At 42.9% G+C, this 12,016-nt stretch overlaps 1 protein-coding gene across 5 annotated transcripts in view; it reads left to right on the plus strand.

Annotated features, from left to right (window-relative positions):
• ehbp1 (EH domain binding protein 1) overlaps window positions 1–12,016 on the plus strand; it is a 136,374-nt gene that overhangs the window by 80,934 nt on the left and 43,424 nt on the right. For 2 of the 5 annotated variants that reach the window (XM_087179030.1, XM_087179031.1), the window contains 3 exons: window positions 5,885–6,035; window positions 8,592–8,870; window positions 11,254–11,408. In XM_087179030.1, the coding sequence (XP_087035156.1) occupies window positions 5,885–6,035; window positions 8,592–8,870; window positions 11,254–11,408 (585 nt within the window). The remainder of the gene's footprint in view (window positions 1–5,884; window positions 6,036–8,591; window positions 8,871–11,253; window positions 11,409–12,016) is intronic. The other 3 variants (XM_023425303.2, XM_023425304.2, XM_023425305.2) reach the window with 2 other exon arrangements.

A 12,016-nucleotide genomic window follows, 5' to 3' on the forward strand; every position in this document is an offset into this window, starting at 1 on the left:
TGTATTGAGTAGTCTCCACTCTACCTGTTCAACCTGTCCTACTGTACAAGTGCCCTTTGTTAGACACACACACACACACACACACACACACACACACTGCTCAGAACAAACTGTTAAACCACAGTTAAACAGAACTTCAGAAGTCAAACACACATTTATTTGCTACAAAAAATATCAGCTTGATATTACAGACACACACGCACAGACACACACAGACACCTACACACCTTTGTTCTTTGAATTTGTGACACACATTCAACACATCAATATTGTGTTTATTCTTAAAAGCACAAACAATAATCTCTGCACAATACACACTGTCTGAAGTGTTTTGCCCTTTATTTGTGCACCCATGTGTTGCTGCACGTTTCCCAAAATAATACTGTCATTTATTTTCATAGGGACACGAATGTAGCATGGGCCAATGTCATGGCTAAAATAGGACATTAGAATATAGTCTTAGCTATATTGCTTGATTCACATACACACAACTAAATGGGAAAACACATACAAGACATTACAACACAAACAGTGATGAAATAGAAATACCAAGAAAAAAAAGAAAAGCAGCCCCTCATCTCTGACTATATGACTGCTCCCTTTTTAAAGAAACAGTTTGAACTTGAGTTTAAAACGATCCTCGTCATTTCACACATTCTCACCATCAACACATAGTTATTTAAAAAATGACACATATAATGTATAAACCAAAACCACAGCAATGTAACACATCTGCCCAAAAAACAGACACTGGCACACACACATTTTTGAACCCTCACACATACACTTACACACAAACACACACACATGCATGTACACAGTGACACACAGGTATACAGCCCGCACTTCCATACCACTTCCACGCTGACATCTCACAGATTTTATATTTATGTACATGTAACACACACACAGAGACCCCTATCATGGGCACGCACCCGTCGAATCATAATTAGGCCGTGTCCAGGTTCTTTGATAGCCATGTACAGTGGCTCTTCTTTAATTCTTTATCAAATGCATTGATCACTGTGGGCCTCGCACGCCCATTGATCCGCGCACTCCGTCTGGAGCCAGCCGATAAGCTCCCCCCTCTCTCTCTCCCTCCCTTGCTCCCTCTCGCTCCCTCTCGCTCCCTCTCGCTCACTCTCTCAACCAAAATTTGAGCAATAAGGAGAAGTGAAAATAATGGACTTCTAAATATGATATGTGTGATATTTTTTAAATATTCTTATATTGTTGCTGAATTGTCGTATAATCGAAGTAGACACATAATTGATGCAATTGGATGCCTGTGTAGTGTTTTTCAAACAAAACCACATTTCCCATAAACCCCATCTGCTTCCTGCCACGAAGAAGCTGTTGATGACCCTGGGGGAACATAGTAGAATAGATACCAGCAGAGCCCATCTTTATTTTACAGTAATTATAAGTACAACAATAGTCTTCCAAAAATGATAGTGCAAAATTAACAACATTGTTAAAGGGAAAATGTTGTATTTTGCATGTTTTGATTTAACTCATCTGTTGGCTCATTTAAAATGTAAACGGTCTGTATTCTGAGACCCAGGTTCAACGAGCTGCTAGTTTACTGCTTTGACTTTGTCTCGTCTTTGTTCCCACCTCTACACCTCAGTAATCACATAGCCGGTACAGTACAGTGCAATGGAAGTGGGGCGAGCTGCAACAGCTTTAAATCAGCCTTATGAAGTCCAGCAGCAACTGAAAACCTGATGATTAGTCTTTGTTTCGGTGAGCAGGAAGTTAGTTTGGGATCTTTGTCACTCAATTATTTCTTATATTAATGCACCTTCCTGGTGAAGATCTTCAGAAAGTAGACATGGGGTGATCTGGTTTCTATTCTTGTATTACATTACTGTGAATATTAAGAGTATAATAACATAAAGCAGGTACTGACTGATTTCTTGCTGCATCTGCATCCTGTCTGAATCATTATTCTGGTGTTTAAGAGAATGCTTATGAGTGTGTGATTACACAGCTATGTGATTGTGTGTGTGTGTGTGTGTGTGTGTGTGTGTGTGTGTGTGTGTGTGTGTGTGTGTGTGTGTGTGTGTGTGGCATCACTCGATGCCCACGCCAGGTCTCTGTACATGACCAGTGGTGCGTGCCCTCCCTCCCTCTTTCTCCTTGCCCAGAAAAGAGCAACCAAGGCGACAACCTGCTCCCCCTGCTCAAAAAGAGCTTCCAGAGCGGAGAGGGGTCCTCACCCCGACGCCAAGCCCACAGAGGAGCCCTCTGTCTCCGCCTCGCACTCAACCGTTTAGCCTCTCTTCCCCTGGAGGTTCCCAGCAGTCAATAGAAGACACAGAACACAATTGTTCTTGCTGTCGCCATTTAAAAAAGAAAAGTCTCTTCTCCTCCTGAGTCTCCATTCTTGAAGCTGTGCTACCCACTGACCACCAGCTGACACGCTTTCACTCCTTTTCTCTTCTTCTTTTTTCATCCCAGCTTTGATCATGTAACGACGTGGCTGGTTGCGTTTGTGAGTTCCTCTGTTTTTTAAAGTTGTGTCCTGATGGCTTTGACATCCACTGGTTGTTAGTCTCCTGTGTCGCTCTGTGTGTTTATTTTCCCTCCTTAGTTATGATTTCCAGCGCCACTTTTAAAGTTGGAAATAGCGAGCGTGAGCGTGACTTAGTTTTAGCATAATGTCCACTAGGTGGCGTTTCATCACCACCTGGTCAACAAGTCCCCCCTGTGACTTAAAAAAATTCTGGTATATCGTGTTCCTACAGAACAATGAGTTGTAATTGGGATGTCAGTGTTGGTAACAGTTGGGTGACAGGTCCGACAAAGAGCTGGAATTTTAAAGTACCCAAAATAATGTATGGAAATAACGTACCTTCACCCACATCTGTATTATTTATTTGAACGACCGAAACAGCGCACTGGAAAAATGTGTTAGATAAATAAACTTTACGCTCTTTTTTTTTTAGCTTATGTGTTGGAGTCTGTTTTGCGTCTTGCAGGTTTTATTCTCGTTCTCTCTGTGGGCGCCGTCTCTGCGCTATCAAAGTCAAGCTTCCGTTGTGCACTTACTTCATGAAGGTGTTTCTGTTTGATAATGAAAACCAAAACATTTGTTTCACCTAGGTTCGCTTTAAGTTGAATCTGTGACTCCTCTCCTCTCCTCTCATTCTTGTATTTTCTAATCAGTGGCTTTGTAGCTGACCGAGCTAGGAGCTAGTCAGATGCATTTTTCTATAGTGTTAATCCTAGCCTCTGGATAGGCAAAGTCAGTTTCCTATTTCCTGTCCCCAAAATGGCTGACAACAATAATGCATGGGGATGTTTTGGAGTGTGTTGTGGGCTGAGTTATAAATACACACACACACACACACACACACACACACACACACACACACACACACAGAGGCACACTTAAAATGGTAGTTGTATCCATATCTGTAAAGGCCAGATTGGATATCAGAACCAGTGCATCGCCGCAAGGCCATCGGTGACATTATTGTTTATCATATTACATTTATAATAGCAAGGAGAATCCTGCATAGAAAACACAGGCAGATGGAAATGCGAATGGAAAGAAAGAAAGAAAGAAAGAAAGAAAGAAAGAAAGAAAGAAAGAAAGAAAGAAAGAGAACAAGTATAAACAAAGACAATTAATTTTAATGCTGATACTGTTCTAGGCATTTGACTCAGTAGCTCCTTTTAAACAGCCTGTTTGAAGCGGAAATGTTGCACCTTTATTCTGCCTCATCGCTCTGTATAAAAAGTGTAAAAGGTCTCTGTTGATGCAAAGCCCGCTGCTGATAGTCTAATAGTGTTTTTCCTCCACGTTGTACCAACTCAAGTCCACTCAACCCTTCTCGCTTTTGCTAGCAGGTACTTATTTTTCCACAAATAGTTCCCTCTCAATTGGAACCTCGGCGGTGGCGATACCAAAGAGGAAAGTAGCAGCTACCAGGTGCTATCCACAACTTCTGCCCAATGGAAAACCAAAAAGGTCGAGTTGAGTCACATTGAACCGAACTGAACCGGACTCTGAATGTCAGTCATGTTTGTGAAATCTTGTGTCCAACACTTGACAAAATAGCCAAGATTTAGTTGTTTTTTACCTGTGTATTCAGTTTCGTCTCGTAAAGACTTTTCTAAGGTGGTTTTTGAAAAGTGAAGTGAAAATGTGAAAAGTGTATAGGTTCATAGATACCAACTCCCATTTTCTTTCACCATGGTTGTCCTAATTCATTGCTTTGTTGCCGGGAACAGTGCTGACTGAGAGCTGGGGAAGAAGTATTCACTCACTCATCTCCTCACTCTTCATCTGCCTTTCTGCCTTTCTCTCTCTCTCTCTCTCTCCCTCTTTACCAGTTTCTCTCTAAGGTGTGTTCCCTTCCCCCTGTGGGCATCCCTTGGGCTCTCACACACACACACACACACACACACACACACACACACACACACACACACACACAGAGTGCATTAGGGTTGCTGTCATTTACAAAACAGCCCCATTGTCCCGGCCTAACAATGGCTACAAGCAAACAATTGACATGGAAATGGAGAGATGTAGCTCATTAGCGGGCGCTGCTTGTTTTGTTAATGGATAAATGGGCGGCTTCAGTAGGCCAGCCCTAAAACCCCTGCCTCAATATGGAGAAGCCTGATTAACAGAAAACCACAGGGAGGGAGAACAGTGACAGAGAAATGCAGCTTCCCTCTCCCCTGGGTCGTAGGTGGTTGTGTATGTTTGGGGGGGTGGGGGGGGGGGGGTTGGTGTGTGTGTGTGTAAGGTGGAGTTTTCAGAGTGTGTAAGTGTTTGCGTGTGTTTGTGCTTACAATGTATCGTGTAAGACGAGTTTGTGTTAGTTTCTGCGCCCCGTAACTTCTGTTGTTTTTGTCACAGAGGCTTAATTCATGAAGGCAATATCCAATATTGTTTCACCTTAGCCTCAACCACAGTTGACTACTGCAGTGCATTTCTCTTCGGCTGCAACGACCCCAGCCTTAGAAATATCACAACTCCACAGCCTGAATACTTTTGAATCGGTGTGCTCCCTCATTACTTTGCTCCATCTGCTTTTCAGAGCAGCTTTGAATTCATTATGTTTCTCTCTGCTCCTGTATCTTTTTTGTGTGCCTTATTTTCTGTAAATCACATTGGGTTAGATTTGTACAAACATTATTCTGAATTACTTGTCTCGGACATTTGTGTATCTCCCCACCGGTTACCCTATGCACTCGGCCTGTACATTGAGTCTGTGCTCGTGCGTGCTTGCTGGGGTCTTTATCAGTTAAGTGTTTGTCAATTGACATCATCAAGGTTTTCCTGTTTGCTCTGTGAGTGTGTGTGTATGTGTGTGTGGTGGCCTGTGCTATCAGTGGGATCAGATTGGATCGCCCTGAAAATGGCATTTCTGCCATTACTCTGATGGTGACGGCTCAATACTGTATCTGTCTAGTGCCTGGATGGTGTGTGTGTGTGTGTGTGTGTGTGTGTGTGTGTGTGTGTGTGTGTGTGTCTATACTGCTAACTCCATAATGCAGTAAGATGTGTACATCCATTTTGATAACAAAACTTTTTATTTTGTTTTTAGTCGGTGTGTCTGTGAAGGTTTCATGATGGTGTGTGTGTGTGTGTGTGTGTGAGAGATGAGAGTATGTCTTATCCATCATCACATTCTTAAAATAGTCCTAATGGTATTATTAAATCGTATTCATTACAAACTCATGTGTCGCTACTGTGAAGAAGAATTTTAAATTATGTAACACTTCATCTAAGATTAGGGATTTCCTGCTGCATGATTTATTTTTCTTTTAACTTTTAACATTTACCTGTACCTTTACAAGGATGAGTGAAGTTCTTTTGATCATTTTTTGTATGCGTGTGTATGTGTGTGTGTTTGTGCAGGAGCGTGATGCAGAGCGGCGAAGACAGCTGAGAGAGCGAGCCAGGCAGCTGATAGCTGAGGCTCGATCCGGAGTCAAGATGTCTGACATGAGCCTGCTGGACGCTTCCAGCACTGAGAGAGGGAAGGGCGGCAAGGCTAGCCCTGCTGCAGGTCAGTACACCCGTCAACACACACACACACACACACACACAGTCAAAGTCAGCAACTGCAAACATGAACATTTAGCCTTTATAGACACACAGCATTTTCATTTACACTTTATGCGTCCTCGTTAACATACTTTGTTTGATCATAAAGCCTTGCAATTAACACATACACTTGCTAACGCTTACTAATACTCATTAACTACAATACAAAAGAAAAGTCACACTACCATGCTTTTGACATACACTCACTTTCTTCATACACACATGCTACGACTCGCACATTTCCATTATGCTCTCTAAAGGGGTTCTGCCTAATCCTCAGAGAAAAACAAAATGTCATTTGACAACGGCCGCGGGTCTAAAAAGCACCACCCTCATATTCAGAACAGCAATTTACCCTGCGACTTCTCCCTTGTCTTGTTCGCCCAGTAATTGTTAATCAACACAACACATTGTGCAGCCAAATTATGCTCAAAATACCAAACACTTCTAATAACGGCTTGCAGGGGTAGCAAATGCTGCCATGCGCATTTCCCACTGCTTTCCATTTCCCTGAAATTGGGGTTATTATGATAATGGCTATTATTAGGCCTCTCTTGTCATTTGTTTCAGATTCCTCCACATAACACCCCTCTTTTGGGTGCACTGTGCAGGTAGTTTGGGTGCAGTGCTCGCAAAATGGAAGGTGAGAGTGTAGACAGGTGAGGATGAAGAGAAGCAGAAAAGACGGCGATAAAAGTGTCATTGTGAAGAAGGAGAGAGGAAGGCTCCTGATATTGTGAAAGTAGAGGTGATGGAGGATGAGTGGTAGAATGTGGGATCCATAGATGAACAGGAAGAGATGGAGAGACGACACAACATTGAGACATGGCGTCTTGTAGGTTGAATCAGATATAAGTGACAAGTAGGGAATGAAAAAACAAAAACAAAATGCCGGTTACAGTTTCAGAAAGCACAAGGTGACCTCTTACAATGTCTTGTATTGTTCTGGCTACAGTTTAATTTCATTTTTTATGATTCGATTAATCGAAAATAATTGACTGAGGATGAACAAACTAAATCTAAAACTGACAAACCCTGAACAAGAAGAAGAGAGATCAGCGATTTGTTAGGTAAAATGACAGAGGAAAGACAGTGAGGCAGAAGGAGGGAAGCACTTGATTTATTTGCTCTTTCAGCTTTTCTGAATTGGACTAATTGTTGATCTCATTAAAAATGGAGTTGGAGGAAAGAACGGAACAAGGGAGGAGGAGGTGAGGAGAAGAGAGAAATGCTGTGGGCTGTGATACACAAGGCCTCCCGAGCAGAACGGCTAATCCTAGCCCCCACACTCCCTCTCTCTCTCTCTCTCTCTCTCCCCTCAACACCATTCACGGTCCTTTAATGCAGCTCGGGCTGCCCCCTCCAAGTGTCTGCCCGCAAAGAAACTTTCCAAACTCCATCACCATGGCCTCCCATTAATTAGGCCCGAGCCAGCCACGCAGGAACGGCGCTTGCTAGCACGCTCCGCATCGCAGCTAGCAAATTAGGAAAAAAAAAAAAAAACAGGAAATGCTGTTAGTTTGATTCTCTCTCCTTCCCTCTTTGTTCTCGGTCCCTCTCCCCACCAAGTAGTAAATAGCAGAGAAGGGAGCTTGCAATGTCAGACGCTGTTTACTGATTGTTTTGTTTTAATCCATGGTGGGTTATCCATGCAGCTAGAGCTGCTCAGGTCTCCATTTGAGTTCCTTCTAACATGTTTTTGTCTTTTGTTCCTAATGTAGAGACACTGTTCTATTGAGCCCCTCAGGAGACTTAATGGAATGTGTGCTTTCATGTTTTTGAGGTTTTTGTTTGCTCTACCTCTTTTATCTGGAAATAGAAAAACAATGGCAACAGATCTTTGAATGAGGGAAATTCGACAGAGGTCTCTCAGTTTCACTTTGCGTGTCAGATATTTTCTCGCCCCTGCACGTGAACCCACACAGATACACAGACACCAATCAATCAAAGTCCCTCCTTGTCACTCAGGTGGAGTCTGCTGCCTTGTCATACCATGAATTTGATAGGATAATAAATTGGTTAGTTGCACTAGTTGGGTAGATTTATTAATTAGTTTCACACACAATCCTGCACAGACTCACCAAGTTTTAAAAGTCACCATGAATGCACTAAATAAAAGGGCAAAGATAAACTTGCAAACAGACCGGATGACAGCGATCATCCCATTAAATGCACCGCAGTGCTGAAGGGGAGATGCAGACATCAAGGGAGGGGATGGTTTTGATGATGTTTAAGAAAAGGATTATTGAATCAGGTCACTTCACATGTATTCAGACTTCTGTTAACACCAACTAACCAAACTTTTTTTCTCTGCTCTCCTCCTTGTGTCTTCATTTTGACCTTTAATTCCTTTAACACTCGTCCTTTTACTTCTCCTCACTTCATCCCCTCCTTCCTCACATCTTCACCTTTACTTTCTCATTCTTTAATCTTCTTTCTCATTTCTTGTCTCCCTGACTCACTCCCTTCCATGTTTCCTCCCCTTCGTCTCTCCCTCTCTCCCGCTCCGTACCCACAGATGTTTTGGACGGAGTGAGAGGTCACCATGAGGATCATGGTGAAAGGGGTGAGGATGAGGAACAGGGGAGGGCTGAGGAAGAGAAGCTCCATTTTGGTGGTGGTGGTGGTGGTGGTGGTGGTGATGATGATCATGATGATGATCATACTGTTGCTGCGGCCACATCTGCGTCTGCACTGGTTACTAACCCACTGCCACTGGAGGCCCCGCTTCCAACCACTTCCAACACCCAGGGCCCCCTGGAGCTTACTAACCCCGGCTCTGAGCTAACATCTCTGGGTAAAATCAGTGGCTGAAGCTGTGTGGTGCTGCATGGTTCTTTTGTCATGTTTGCCTTCTAACTAATTTACCTGCCTGGGCCTTTTTCTTTCCTTTCGCAGTGGTTAGTTTTGAAGTATTCTTTCACACAATCATTAACAATTCCTCTATCTCTCTCTCTGTCTCGATCACTGACTCATTATTACTCACTCGCTTGCTAATAAACCCGAATGTGAATGTCCTAAATCAAGTGCACTCCCTCACGGTCAGAGGACGGGACAGAGGTGTGATGAGGATGTCATGCAGCTTGTTTACCATAGACAGATGATGAGGCTGACGAGATCTAAAAGGAATCCTGAAGATTTGTTGTGATAATGATATATCACACATTTTTACCCCACACCATATCTCCTCTGCCCAGTGGGAATACCTTCTCAGTGCAGGGCAAACATTTACTCAAGACCAGTCATGTAGTCTGAACTGCCCTCATCAAAATTTGAACACACTGGCCGTCTGATCTGAGCTTTACTCACCCACTTCACTCGGTGACTCACTTACACGCTCTTCTGTCATTCAGTCACTCACCTCGGTGCATGCTCTCCATCTTTCATTAATTATTATCTACTCTCTTTTCCCCTTGACCTTTGCTTCCTATTGGCTCTATACCCACTGGTGCTTCACACTGGAGGAACTAACACAGTATACATTAGTTTATTGCTGACATACTGTTGTTGTTTTTTTTTTTTCCTCTCCATTTTCTTTCTTTAGAAACGTCTTTAAGTAGTAATTAATAAACTCTGAAAAGTGCTCCCCAGACAAAAATAAAATCATATCTTCAGGAAAGCATTTGCTCAAATCTTCAGAGGTAAACTAATTACTTTGTTTTGTATTTAATTTATTTTATTTGCTTCCTCAATTTCCTGGCGATGTGAGATAGGTGAGAGGTACAGTGAGGGACCAGAAGAAACAAACATGAAAACAGACAAATGCTTCCTCCAGCTTTGAAGTGCAATATCTCTCTGCTATTTGTTTTTAGTTTTTTTTTTCCTCTCTCTCTCTTACCGTGTTTTTTCTTTTTCTTTTTTCTTTTTTCTTTTTTCGTTCTTTGTTGGTGGTAATTTTTCTGTAGTCTTGAAAGAAAAATGGATGGTGGTGATTGTACAACTAAAGTAGCTGATACCACACTTCGTTCTGTAAATATTTCCCCTCCAATGTTTCGGTTTTTGTCATAATTTCCCAGCTACCCAGGTCATTCGCCCCACATCCCCCACATTGTGTTTGGTTCGTGTGTGTTTTAGCGTGTACTATATATGTATATGAGTATGTGTGTGAATTCCTTCATATACTCCCAAGTTCAATAGAGTGTGTCTCTGTTTGGATTCTGCATGCATGCATCATGGGGGAGATGACACATGAAACGGTTGCCCTCCTGTTCTTTCATCTTCTTCAGTGCAGTGGTCTGGCCTGGCAGGGGAACTGTGGTTACCAGTCCCTGGAAAATAAAGCTGTACACAACTACTGGAAGGCAGGGAGAGAGAGAGGGAGAGAGAGAGGGACTAAGGGAGCAGTGAAGGAAGGAAGGAAAAGAAAAGGAGAAAGAGGGAGTTAAAGGAAGGCAGGAATTGAAGTTTGACAGATGGAGTAAGAAGAGTCAGTCGGTTGTGTTTCTGACATGATAAAAAAGTAGTTTACTGGTGTATCTAACTGAAAAAGATAAAGTACACTCAGTTGCCAGTTTATTAGGAACACCTAACTTTATAATCATTATGGAGGCTTTAGGTTTTAGTGCTGGTGACTTGTGTTAAAACTAATGTTTTGCTTGTTTTTCTCAGTGGGGACTGACGAAATATTATAAACTCTTGATAAAAAAGAGTGTTAGAGAACAAACACTTAAGAAAAAGAGACCCTCTGTCTTTTTCTCTCCCTCTATCTTGCCCTGTGGTTACCATGGTGATACTCCCAGCAATGTACACTCAATACCTCGGTAGCTCTCTGCAGTACAAACAGGACTTAAGGCTGCCTAGTCTGTCCAGATCTCTATCGTCCTCACACATCATATATATATAGTATATATGCTTCATGCCTCTTCTCACTTGTGCGTTTCAGTGTATATGTTCCATATCAACAGCTTTGCCCGAGTGTGCGTGTACATGAATGCAAACTTGTCTCCTCTTTCTCGTCTTTTTAACCGTGTCAGTGTGTGTGTGTGTGTGTGTGTGTGTGTGTGTGTGTGTGTGTGTGTGTGTGTGTGTGTGTGTGTGTGTCTGCATGTGACATTCAGTGCCCGTGCACAATTCAGATGTCTGTGTTTTATAGAGTAGTTTGTGTTACTTACATTTAATCCTATTTTTGATGGATACACACACGTTTGTACTCATTATCCTTGTGTGGGTCTCTCTCCCAGGTACCAACAGTAAACATGTGGATTTGAAGCTGAAGAAGCTGGTGGAGGTCAGCCCAAGAGGAGTCACCTCCCCTTCGTCCCCGTCCTCCACCTCCTCCTCATCCTCACCCACTGCCTCCTCCACCTCCCCACTCAGCCCTGCAGAAGGACTCGAGGTACGCACATTACCTCCTCAAAACACCCACTGGGTGTCCGTATTTTCTTTCTCTATCTTTTTTCTCTCCATCTCGCTTTCCTTTTATCTGTCTGCCTCAGTTTTTTTCTTCTGTCTCTCCCTCCTTCTCTCCACTCCATCAAAGGGTCAGTCCAATCAATCAGGTCCGATTGACCCTGGTTGTCAGCCGGCTGACCCTGTGTACACATCAGTCAGTTGGATCACTTCATGTTAGACTATGGTTTATCCCTCTCGTGTCCATATGAGTCTGTCTAAAGCCATGACACACACACAGGGGCATCATAATGCTCTACATAACATGGAGTAGTCCCCTCTATTGACTATGACCTTTTCAGACAGTTGCTGTGTGTCTGGATAGGTGAGGGGGGGGGGGCTGCTGCTGCAGCTGCTGCATGTGTCTATATCTTCAGATGTGAATATTGAGTCAACAACGCAGTCGACCAGTCCTAACATCTGTTTAATTGATTTTGAATGTCAAGTGGTATAAAGTGAGCGTTTGTGTGAGTAAGTGAGTGTGTGTGAGTGTGAGTGTGAGTGTGTGTGTGTGAGTGTGAGTGTGTGTGAGTGTGAGTATGTGTGTATGGCTGC

This window comes from Seriola lalandi, unplaced genomic scaffold (genome assembly GCF_002814215.2).
Source record: "Seriola lalandi dorsalis isolate HSWRI2012SDOR001 ecotype SW California unplaced genomic scaffold, Sedor1 jcf7180002054769, whole genome shotgun sequence".
Classification (NCBI taxonomy): Eukaryota; Metazoa; Chordata; class Actinopteri; order Carangiformes; family Carangidae; genus Seriola; species Seriola lalandi.